The following is a 12703-nucleotide window of genomic DNA, read 5'->3' as shown; positions in this document are numbered from 1 at the left end:
AGTCGAGCTCAGGTTCTTGGCATCTCTAGTAATCTTTATCCATGGCTTCTCGTATGTGGGTCTTGATGTATAATACCATTTGGCGTTACATATCAAAATACATGTCCCAAAAGTTTTCAGTAGTATTCCAGTCGAGCTCGGGTTATTGGCATCCCTGTAATCTTTATCCATGGTCCCTTGTTTATGGGTCTCGATGTATAATACTATTTGGCGTTTGTTGCTTTAGCATAATTATATAAACAATGATTGTTAATTTGAAAAACATAATATTTTTACATACATTGCATGTTCACCTTGATATTAATATTCATGATTCACATATAAAACCCTATGGATCTTGCCCTTTTATAACTAGAGAAATATAAGTAAAATTATTAACGACCATAAAAGTAAAATCTACAATGAAAGTTTTAATTTCTAGACAACATTATAACCTTAGATTAGCGCATTTATCTAAACCAGTCATACGGATTGACAAGTTTTAAACAGGTTGGCTGTCATAATGAAGTTGTAAATGTGTTAGTCGCGTTTAATTAAACATGTTTATTGTTTATTAAACATATCAACCTGAATATGACATGTTTTTTAAGCGGATTAGATATTACTGTCCAAAACTAGATTATTTTCTTCTCATGTATCAAGTATTACCACCCATACTGCAAGACGCAAGCTGTTTCATAGATAGAATAGATACTTTACAACATATTTTACAAGTCTTGTCAGTACATGCTCTCATGGTTTCCTCTAAAGAGCTCAATTGATATTAATTAAGTAGTTACCGTGATTAGTTTACTCGAAAACAAACCGCATAAGAAGCTTTACAGATTCAAATTTCTCTCCCTTTTTGTTATGCAATGGAACAGCTCGAATTCCGGTTTTCAACTCAGACACAGGCAAGCATGTTTGACCCGCAAAATCATCCTTCTCAGATACATCATGTTCTCGTACAACGATTTTCAATAAAGCCAGCTCTGGGACCGTCAGTGGGAATGTAAATTCTTCATCCCATACGGGTATCCAATCATCTTTAATCACTCGGGTTTTCTTCTTGATAACATCCGCCGGGACTCCAACCATATACATCTGCAGGTCAACTCAAGGTCAAACACACTACTTGTGCAAGTTACAAATAGTAAAGATGCTGTTAGTTAGTTGGATGTGTAACTAACCTTTGTGTAGAAGTCTGGTGGTGAGTATTTATCAAAATGAGTCTGGCTAAAATCCATACGCCAACCATCGCCCGTGTATACTTTCACCTGAAAAATCAGGTTACATTATTAGATTTACCCAAGGTTTCATTATTAAATGAAACTAACGGGGTGTTTGGGTATGTGATTTGAAACTGTTTGATCCAAAACACGCATTCAAACACCCCCCTCGAGACGAGTTTTACTTACCTTTAAAGTTTTCTTCACATATGATGTTACTTGTGAATCAAACACCTCATTATTTGGACCCTTGGTCATTAGAAAATCAGGCTTTTTAACATAACCACACCCTCCATTGGATCGGAACATTCCATGCATCATCCAAAGCGATTTTCCATATCCCTGCTTATATTGAAACCGGTTATATAGGCCAAAAGTAGCTATTTTATACAAATATATGTTACACCAAATGACTTCAGCTTTAAAACTCACCTGCATATTGGAAGCCACCATCTGAGCACCATGCATCCATGCAAGGAGTGGTTTGAAATTTGTAGAGGTAACGCGTGTACCCTTGGGGTACACTCTAAGAATATTTTTTTGAGTGAACCTAAAGAACACATACCTGTTATATAAAAATGTAACAATTATGTTATGAAACTTTATGGCTAATTACCTAACCAAATCAGTTCCACAAAGAGATGCGGCTTTTTCAAGAGTTTGTTCACTCAAACTAAGACGTTTAGCTTTTCCTGAATCAACTGTTAACGCCTTCTTTAATTCCTTACTTGCTTTAGCAGCATGAATTCCAATGAGTTGTACGTACTCGGGAGGTGTTCTCTGTTCGGGATTCTCATTTGCAGCATCTTCGGCTTCATCCTCAAACTCAACGTGAAAAAATTGTGACAAATCATGATTTAAGTTGGACATATTACCATCCATAATACTATTAGCCTGCTATTAGAAACCAAATAAAACAAATAATCCTTTTATAAAATGGTAAAATGAACTTTAAAAGGCTAATTAATTAGCTCACTCGTTCAAGGTATTCCTTTGGTGGCTTTGTTGAAAGAAGAATACGATGCTTTAATTCTTCGGGTGAAGCAAATTCCTCTTGATCTCCGTCTTTTGGGCAGTAAAGCATATCTTTAAATATTTCTATGACCATCTAAAAGCCGTAACGGTTGCCTTTAGAAGTCATATAAACAAACATACCCAATATAATCTAACTCATAGCAGAGCTATTATATGAACAGCATCTAAAACTTTTATATATTTTTTTTTGCAGTATAGAGTATCGAATTCAAACAAGCAAGAAGGCTAAGCGCTAACCTCTGCAACTTTAGCTTGAAGATTTGATGTAAGATGATCTTCTAAAGTGATGATCACCGGATATGGAGAATTCACAAAAGCGTGCTCTTTAATCGACTTCAAACATTTTTCAAGTGTTACGGGAGTTGTCATAGTCCTAATGTCATCTAGATATTCAAATACTAAACTAAACTTTCAAAAATAGTGTCAAAGATAAGTTATAAGACTTACCGCCCATGAAGAACATCAATTCCGTCTTTTGAACTGTTTGGCCACAAGTCGAGCTCAATTACCCTCACACCTTTATGAAGAGCTTTTATGATCGGCACTTCACTACAATCACTATTGAGTTGATTTCCCGTGAGGTACGAGTTATGACCTGTATGTATGAAATAATGTTGCAATGGTGCCGTCATATCATGGTGTACCTGAAGATATACTCGTTAATCAATTGGATTTAAAAAAGAAACTTAAATCAACTGGTTGTGCTAAGTCCAACTTTAAAAATGTCCCACAATAGTCCCAATTTTCAACATATTTCACCCCCAACGAGCTTTCACTTGACTCCGTTAGTTTTTGCTGACGTGGACCATGACGCGAACGCTTCCGTTAGTGAAAAATTCATTGGAAGAAATGTTAAAAGTTGGGATTGTTTTTGTATATTTTTAAAGTTGAACTTAGCGAAACTCATTTGAATAAAGTTTGGATTATTAAAATCCACTATGACAATATCAATGCATTCAAAAATTTTACTTCAAATATAATCCAATCAGAGTGCAAAATTCATGGACTAAATCTACTCAAAAGTCAAAATTGCAACTTGCTAAACTGCTAAAATAAGGCATACATTACAAACAGAGAACATAGAAGATCTGAAATGATTTAAACAATATAAACAACTGTTAGATTTTTAACAAACCTCGGATCTGACGGGCCCGTTGAAGTGATCGAAAAACAGGTACTTGAAGAAATCATCAAGAGTAAAACAACATAGATTAAAGTTCGGTCTGATGTGATGCAATACTTGCTCCATGATCATCCTAGCATGATCAACTGTAACACCTTCTTCTCCTTGAAACTCGATCAAGAACCGTCGAAAGTGATCGGGCGACATTTGCGACTCCTTATTTGTGCACAAAGTGAACGCATCGATCACGTCTGGTAGTGGCTTCAGTTCAGTAATCTTGAACTTGCGGTTAAAGCCGAACATCTTGTAGTATTGATAACCTTCTTTCATCATTGTTCTTGCTCTTGTGTTATTGGTTTTTTCACTGTTTTATAAGTTATATGTATCATGATGCATATTGCATTTATAAATTTATATATTATATGATAGTTGACTTTTATGGAAAATGTGAAAGGAAATATTAAAGAAATTATATTGAATTTGTTCCTCACGTTCAGGAGACGACAAGAAGCACAAAGGAAGGAAGGGAGGTGGGTGGGTGGGTGGGTGTGTTAATAATAAAATAGTGAAATAATTAAAGAAGACAATGACTTTTTCTTTTTGAAATTTTGAAATGTACGTATGATTTACCAACAACTTGGGAGTGACTGTGACTGTGACTTCTCAACCGATAATAAGCCAATAAATGGATTAGAAAGTAGTATTCTTTTGAATATCAGCCCATGAGCAAAGTGTGTAAGCCCAAATCCAGGAGTTGTGCCTGTTGGGGTAGAATTAGATGAAGCGTGTTTAAAACTGTTGGGCCAAGAACAACTGAGAAAATAAGTTAAATCATACACACAGTTAAGGATTTATTTTTTCAGATATAGGTGGGTTAGAGGAAAAAAAAAATTGATTTTAGGCGGTGGACTTAAATTTAATTGTTTTTAGGTAATCCTTCATCTGAGATGGCGGATTACAAGTACACGCAAGCAAGCTTTCCATCTGTGTCTCCAAGCCGAATGTCATGTCAATGGGTAATACACGTGGAATCCTCTATCTGAGATAGAGGATTACGTACACTCATTTTACTATTCATCATTTGAAATCCTCTATCTCAAATAGAGGATTGTCACACAAAAGAATACATACTCGTGAATGAATTGAATTGTATTCAACAATTGGAATTAGTAAATATCATAGTCGTCACCATAAAAATGTATTTAGCTTTCTCGTGAATAAAACCCTTTTTCATGTGTGAATTATTTGAAAATTCATGTTTATATTTAAAATATATAACACACAACTAATAATTTAAAAACATACATAACAATACAAGGCCACCATACAATATAATGAAATTAGTGGTGTTTGTCGTCATGGCGATGTTTAAAATATATAACAACTAATAATTTTCAAATAATTCACACATGAAAAAGGGTTTTATTTACGAGAAAGCTAACTACATACATTTTTATGGTGACGAATATGATATTTACTAATTCCAAATGTTGAATACAATTCAATTCATTCACGAGTAATATTCTTTTGTGTGACAATCCTCTATTTGAGATAGAGGATTTCAAATGATGAATACAATTCATCACGAGAGTAACCAGCATATATTCTTTATGTAACAATCCTTTAATTGAGATAGAGGATTTCAGGGGTCTTGACACATGTCCAGAGGTAAAAAAATGAAATTCCATATGGTAAGTCCACGGTGAATGTTGGTAAAATGAGTGTACGTAATCCTCTATCTCAGATAGAGAATTCCACGTGTATTACCCATTGACATGGAATCCGACTGTGTCTATGGCATCCGACTTGGAGACACAAGTGGAAAGCTTGCTTGCATGTGCCTGTAGTCCGTCATCTCAGACGGAGGATTACCTAAAAGGAATTACCTAAAAGCACTTTTTTTCCTCCAACCCACCTAAATCAACAAAAAAAATCCACAGTTAAGAGCATCACTAGCGTAACCGCTTGAACGTGTATTCAGCATAAGACGTGTTGCTGAACGTGTTTTGATGTCGCTTACGATGGTTGACGCGTCTGAATCCGGCGGCGTGTCAGGCGCTGGTTAACACACTCAATATTTTCATAACCGGATCAGACATTAAAACGGTCTCCATATTGGTTCACTGGTCGAACCAAATTTAAGAACCGGATGTTCTAATAAACAATTGGATCAAATATATGCAATTTTTGATATCTAGAATTATAATAATGAATAATTCTAAAAGTTTTTTTTAACAACTAATATTTTTCGACATATTTTACCTCAGGTTTAAAATGAGACTGTAATTTTATAAATATTTGGTTAAATGTCATACACCTTTGATACAAGACCAAACTAGTAGTTGTAGTAATTATAAAGTTAAAAATAGATTACAAGAGTAATGGTATTTATTTTATAGCAAAATAATTACACTCATTTTTCTATCCCACATGGTAGATATAAGGCTAAGGGTAGTGGGCTTGATCCACCCCCGATGTGATCTAATATATTTACGATACGTAGGCGCTGATGTGAAACAAATCAAGCCCCTGGATCAAGTCTCATAGGGTGTAGTGGGGCTTGATTGATCAACCCCCAAGTTTTTTTATCCACCCACAAGTTTTTAAGCAGCAACTTCAATCAAGCCCTGTGGACCGGCTCGCCCCGGCCAACCGCGCCCACGTCCACGCAACAGGGGTAGTGGTGCGCGCTGCTGCCACGTCGTCCGCGCCCAGCTATCCACGCCCCACTACCCTCAATCTAAGAAAATAAAGAGAGGGTGGTCCATGCTTATAAAATTGTTGTCCAAGAACCCAAGGGGGTAAGGCTTTGACAGTTCTGGCCAACCTTGGGGGGACTTTAGTTTATGCTGTAAGATGAATTCAGTTCGTCATACAACGCTGACTGGACCCCTTGTTGTTCGTGTCACTGTTGAATTCACCCCGTTGTCGTTTACGCCGCTGAATTCATTCATTCGCGAGCGAAACCATCACTTTTTCTCCATTCACTTGGGCGAGCCGGCCGAATTCATCTGATCATAGCAACCGCTGAAGCGTGGTCGTTGTGGTGTGTACGAGCCCGGTGGCTGAATTCGTTCGTTTGTTAACCACAACGGACAGACTTAGGCTATCTGGAATATTTCTTAGGTTTTTTTTATTATTATTAATATTTAAATTGGGTAGATTTTGGTTGAAAGTAAATAACCGAACCGGTAGCATTATTAGCAAACTTCGATTGGACCGTTTGTTTTGGAATAGTTTCCAAAGCCATGAACTTGCGTTCTGGACCGGTTTCCAAACCAATGAACTTGCGTTTTGGACCGGTTTCCAAAACAATGAAAGTGTGTTCTAGAAAAATAAGAATGGAAGTCATTCATTCAATGATTTAAGGTATCTTTGGTTGAAGATAATGAAATGAAGGGGAATGGAATGGGAGAATGATTGGAATGGATAAGAAAATGAAATGGATCATTATCACTTCTTTGTCTTATTTGGTTAACCTATAAAAATGAAATGAATTATTACTTATGTTATTTGGTATCTAAAATAATTGTAAGGATGAAATATAGATTAAAAAACAACCTTATCTCAAAATAATTGTTTTACCAAAATAAAAAAAAACAACAATGGCGAAGGTGGTGGTAGCTCCGGCGACGGAGATGGCAGTGGCGGTGGCGACGGTGGTGGTGGTGGCGGTCAGGCGGCCTGGGCGGTAGTTATGGTGATGGTGGCGGTGGTCAAGCGGTGGTAGCATAGGTAGTGATGGCGATGATAGGTGGCAACGATGGTGGTGGCGGTCAGGCAGTGACAATGGTGGTGGCGATGATGGTCAGGAGATAGTGACAATGGTTGTGGTGGTTACGACGACGATGGTGGCGGTGGTAGCGCTGGTGGTAAGATGGTGGTGGTGGTAGCGCTGGTGGTAAGATGGTGGTGGTGGCGGTGATAGAGGCGGTGGTGGTGACGACGATGGTGGTGGTGGTAGCAATGGTAGGGGTGGTGGTTGTTGTTAGGTGGTGATATTGTTGAGAAATTACAGTGAATGAGGAATGGAATGTGAAAAAAGGGGGTGAGAAGAATTGGTTTATTGGCTTTGATGGAATGAAATTTCATGTGTATTGGATGATTCTATTTCATTGAGCAACTAAACACTATTTTTTTCATTCCCACGCAATGAATCATTTCATTCCTTATTTTATTCTTGCATACCAAACATTATCTTAATTTTAATGAAATAAATATGTAACAAATATATGTAATATATATGTTTTAGGTAGGAGAGAAGAAATATGCAGGTGGTTTTTAATCTAAGAAAATATGTAATTAAGGATCTTACAAAAGAAAACATGTAGTTGACTTTTTTGTTTGAATAAACATGTAATTTATAACCTTAGCAACGTAAAATATATAAAATATTTTTTTTTCCTATCTTTAAATACCCAATGCTTTACCACCTTTAATAATATTGTGAATTAATATACCTTTGAAACCTTTTTTGTTACTTTTCTTTAACAGTGTACTTTTATAAACAATCAACACCGGACAAACAACAAAACACCTGACGTCCACAACTTGGAGAAAAGCTCAACACTCATCAACTACATAAAAACAAAATTACACCAATATAACCATTTTATCGATCTATACTTTGTCCTACTTTTAAACCAAAGAAAGCCAAGAAATTAATTTAATATCTCCAATTATCTCTTTTACATTCACCTCCTTACCCTCGAACACTTTTTCGTTTATCACTTTACATATAATTCAACACGTAATGGTAACAATCCCATGCGCCTCTTTCTGTACCTCTCTGAGCTTGATGGACTTATGAAGCTCAAGTTAATCTCTAACCGAGATCCCAAAAATGGGAGGAACTTTACACCAATGGCTTATGTGATCCCACACTACAGTCGCGACCAAGCTGCCCGTAAATATGTGATCAGCCGACTCCTTTAAAAAAACATCAAGGTTGTGAAAATGCACGTAAACAATCAAAATGCACGTAAATATGTGATCAGCCGACTTCTTTCTAGTGCACCCCGGGTAGGAATCTTAATCATTTTTGCCCTTCAAACGTAGATGTTACACTTCGCTGAAGCCACTTGCTCCACCTCATAACATAATTGTTTTTCATGTCTCTGTTTTTAACAATCAACTTCTTAACCGAACTCACCGAAAAATTACCTTGCTTGTCTCCTAGCCACTCCCAAGAGTCTGGACCCTCCTTCCAACTCGCCGAATTCATAAGATGAAACATTTCTCCCACTTAGTTCTGTCTTGAACTGAAGATGGAGTCCTAGTTCAATTCCAAAACCAACCGACCCTACCTCCAATCCTCCAAAACATCTCCTTGGCTTTGCAAAATTTGTTTTTTTTTCAAGCTTGTACAAGTTGAGACAAGCCTCCATAAGACTTGAATGCAAAGATGGGGACAGGGAAATATGCTCCTCCAATCAAGAAAGACTTGGGAAGTCTTATATGCCAATCAAGATTTTCTAAACCCAAAGGAGGGGTTGGAATACTTTCAGCCCCCCTTTTCTAAGTCTCACTTAATCAAAAAGCTTTTTTGAATGATAATAAATTTATGGATGCCGTTCATTTACTACTTGCCTATAAAAACCGACCAGGTGAATTAAAGAACTAACAAGTATCCTATTAATATTAAAGCTTAGTTTCAAAATGCGGACAAAGCAACCAAAAATGTGCTTACGTCTTCTTTTCATATTGTTTTCCTCGCATACGGTCTTGTCATAATGTTTCTTAGTACTTCAGTCGTGTCTGGTTCCTCTGCCGGGAACGAGACCGATCATCACACTTTGTTGTCATTCAAGAAGATGATCACCCAAGATCCATATGGAGCTCTTAGCTCATGGAACGATTCCTTTCATTTCTGCGATTGGAATGGTGTTTCATGTGGGAAACGTCACAGAAGAGTGACTCATGTAGTGCTAGTCTCGCAGGGCCTAGTAGGCTCATTGCCTCCACAATTAGGGAACCTTAGTTTCCTCCGTGTCTTATTTTTGGGGAATAATAGCTTTCATGGAACCATCCCTCATTAACTTGGTCGCCTTTCTAGGCTACATAGCCTTGTTCTTCATGAAAATAAATTCAACGGTGTCATTCCAACGAACTTGTCTAGTTGTTCTAACCTAGAAGAGCTTGCGCTTGGTTATAATAACCTAGTTGGAAGTATACCCAAGGAGATCAGTTTCCTCTCGAAACTTACTATTCTTGCATTTGATAATAATAGTTTAACGGGTGGAATTCCACCATTCTTAGGGAATATTACATCGATGGAAGTGTTTACTGCATACGGAAATCCATTGGGTGGAAGCATTCCACACACCTTAGGCCATTTAAAAAGCTTAAGAAAAATTGGGTGTGCTATTTGTAACTTACATGGAATCATCCCTAATTCCATTTATAATAATTCACTCCTTACTGGTATTGCTTTTCCTTGGAATAAGCTTACTGGCAATCTTCTTTCAACCATAGGAACAATGTTCCCTCATCTTTCAATACTTGAATTAGGCCATAGCCAACTGACAGGACCTATTCCACAATCTATATCTAATTGTTCAAAGTTACAGTATCTTGAAATCCAAAGCAACAATTTTAGGGGGGGGGGGGGGGGGGCGTTGAAAATCGACTTTGCAAACCTAATAGTAATAGATATTTATTCAGTAATTCTCCATGATAACAACCTATACGTACGTGAAGAAGCTGATGAAATGAAGTTTATTGATTCTTTGAAGAATTGTAGTAAATTACAGATACTGGAACTTTCTTATTGCAATTTTCAAGGAATGCTCCCAAAATCAATCGGTAATCTTTCTTATCAACTATCATATCTAAACCTTGAAGCAAATAAAATTCATGGAAACCTCCCTTCAAGTATATGCAATCTAGTTGGCTTGACCGATTTTGATTTAGCACACAACCAGTTCACAGGAAGCATCCCCTCTACCATTGGTAGGCTTCAAAATGTAGTAGATGTTCGTCTAAATCATAATCAATTTTCAGGCCCAATTCCAGATACCATTGGGAACTTATCAGCGATTATTACACTTTTTTTATATTCCAATGTATTGGAAGGGAATATCCCATCTAGCTTGGGAAATTGTAATAGCCTGTCCATCTTGTCCCTTGGTTACAATAAACTCCGAGGCAAAATACCTAAACAAATTCTTTTACTTCCATCTCTATCCATAGTTTTAGAACTTGCTCAAAACAGCTTGTCTGGTTCACTTCCAAAAGAGATTGGAGACCTCAAGAAGTTGAACTATCTAATTTTGAATGATAATAATTTTTCTGGGAACATTCCTAGCAGCCTTGGTGATTGCATTAGCCTTGTATACTTATCCCTGAAAGGAAACTTATTTCAAGGCATGATACCACAATCATTAAATTCATTGAGAGGTTTGGCTACACTCGATCTTTCTCATAATAATTTATCTGGACAAATTCCTCATTTCTTTGAACAATTTTCGGTAGAATATTTGAACCTATCCTATAATGATTTCGAGGGTGAAGTACCGATGATAGGAGTGTTTGCCAATGCAAGTGCATTCTCAGTTCGGGGTAACGATAAACTTTGTGGTGGCGTGATTGAACTTGGATTACCTAAATGCAAGGAAACAAAGAAACATAAAAACAAAAGGTTTCCTGTGTTTGTAATAGGCTTGTTGATCGCATTCACAATACTCTTCACCACATTATGTTTTGTCTGGTGTTACAAGAAACGCAAGGGCCAACCATCACAATCATCAAGGAACTCAAAATTCTTACAAATCTCATATAGTGATCTGCTCAAGGCTACCGATGGATTTTCGGAAGCGAATTTGATTGGCCAAGGTGGCTGCAGCTCGGTATATAAAGGGATCCTTGATGGCGATGACAAATATGTTGCAGTTAAAGTTGTACATCTCGAGAATCGTGGTGCTCAAAGAAGCTTTATGAGGGAGTGTGAAGCATGGCGCAATATTAGACACCGAAATTTGTTGAAGATAATAACTTCATGTTCAAGTGTTGACTTTCAAGGCAATGATTTTAAAGCATTGGTATACGAGTTCATGCCCAAAGGGAGTTTAAATGATTGGCTGCATTCAAGTGTACATACATCCAGATTGAACCTTATTCAAAGAATAAATATTCTCATTGATGTTGCAACTGCTCTTGATTATCTTCACAATTGTTGTTTGCCGCCCGTTGTTCATGGAGACTTGAAGCCTAGCAACATTCTACTCGATGAAGATATGGTGGCCCATCTTGGAGACTTTGGTTTAGCTCGACTCCTTGGAACAGATTCGAACCAAAACAACTCTACTCGTGATATAGGAACAATTGGTTATGCACCTCCAGGTCTATTTCTTGTATTCTCATATTCTCATATCCCCGTTACCTTATTACAATTCTCTTAACATAATTATACTTATACGTTGCAGAGTATGGTCTTCAAAATGAGATGACAAGTAGTGGAGATGTATATAGCTTTGGCATATCGTTATTGGAGGTCATGACTGGGAAAAGGCCCACATGTGACATCTTTACTGAAGGCCTTAGCCTTCATAAGTTTGCTTACATAGCATTGCCAGACCATGTAACCGATATTGTTGATGGCGACCTTCTAAATTACCATAATGATGCTGCAAAGAAAATGGAGGAATGTTTGGCTTCAACTATGAGGATTGGAGTATCATGCTCAGTGGATTCCCCGTCACAACGAATGAATATTGAAAATGTTGTCCGTGAGCTGCAACATATTCTGGATACAGTTAAAAATATTTGAGGTACCCTAATTTCTCCTTTTACTTTACATGTGTTTATTAGTAGACTCATAGGGTAATATATTAATATTCTTTAATTTGCTCCATCCATGTACGCATGCTTTCAGATCTAACACCAAGCTTTCATGACGGAGTTGAAAGAAACTGCAACAAAGAGTGATGTATGCCATAGTTAAATAATTGCTAGCTACTTTTTCAAACATGTTTATTTTCTTAATTAAACTTTGTGGTGACATAAGTGTATGACTTTTGTGTTGTAATAAAGTAAGCTGTATTTGTATTGTTGAATATACATAAAGTAGTACAAAATAAAAGAAATGAAGATGAAGCATGTAACAAAAGAACTTTCAGGAAGTGTGCATGAAATTCAGTCCGGATGCACGCTTGATCATATTAACAAGTGCTAAAGAACATTATAGTGCAGTGTTGATGTTTGATTGTTACAAGTTTCATTTTTACTTATGGTCTTAACAAATAGCAAGGACCCAATAGAGGGTTTTTTTCTTTTTTCTTTTTTTTTTGAATGCCCGATATGGAACAGTTATACTTAACGTGTGCGACAGTTCAAACAA

General features: G+C 36.9%; 1 protein-coding gene and 1 pseudogene across 2 annotated transcripts; one reads left to right on the top strand and one right to left on the bottom strand.

Annotated features, from left to right (window-relative positions):
- Positions 1 to 757: 757 nt before the first annotated feature.
- On the bottom strand, positions 758 to 3910 carry LOC143612067 (phosphoinositide phospholipase C 6-like). The gene is made up of 9 exons (XM_077086138.1): positions 3379 to 3910; positions 2691 to 2887; positions 2481 to 2616; positions 2185 to 2316; positions 1825 to 2105; positions 1641 to 1758; positions 1398 to 1550; positions 1170 to 1256; positions 758 to 1083 (listed from the first exon to the last, which is right to left on the bottom strand). Exons 1-9 carry the CDS (start codon positions 3697 to 3699, stop codon positions 790 to 792), a joined length of 1719 nt encoding a protein of 572 aa, XP_076942253.1. The 5' UTR covers positions 3700 to 3910; the 3' UTR covers positions 758 to 789.
- A 5023-nt stretch (positions 3911 to 8933) lies between these two features.
- Positions 8934 to 12299, top strand: LOC143612074 (receptor kinase-like protein Xa21; annotated as a pseudogene). Its single transcript, XR_013149891.1, has 4 exons — positions 8934 to 8972; positions 9018 to 11706; positions 11790 to 12134; positions 12239 to 12299. The product of XR_013149891.1 is annotated as a receptor kinase-like protein Xa21 (transcript).
- The last annotated feature ends 404 nt before the right edge of the window (positions 12300 to 12703 follow it).

The sequence above is a fragment of the Bidens hawaiensis genome, unplaced genomic scaffold (assembly GCF_021521415.1).
Source record: "Bidens hawaiensis isolate Kalapana, Puna unplaced genomic scaffold, B.hawaiensis_p1.1 tig00033168_1, whole genome shotgun sequence".
In the NCBI taxonomy this organism is placed as follows: Eukaryota; Viridiplantae; Streptophyta; class Magnoliopsida; order Asterales; family Asteraceae; genus Bidens; species Bidens hawaiensis.
The sequence above is the reverse complement of the archived record's forward strand: the minus strand, read 5'-3'. Positions and strand labels throughout refer to the sequence as shown.

Bases quoted from the DNA above. Each gene is read 5' to 3' on its own strand.
- LOC143612067 (XM_077086138.1), bottom strand. From the start codon at position 3,699: ATGATGAAAGAAGGTTATCAATACTACAAGATGTTCGGCTTTAACCGC. The intron at 2,888-3,378 runs GTTTGTTAAAAA...GTATATCTTCAG, and splicing joins ACGGGCCCGTCAGATCCGAG to GTACACCATGATATGACGGC. The intron at 2,617-2,690 runs GTAAGTCTTATA...AGATGACATTAG, and splicing joins ATTGATGTTCTTCATGGGCG to GACTATGACAACTCCCGTAA.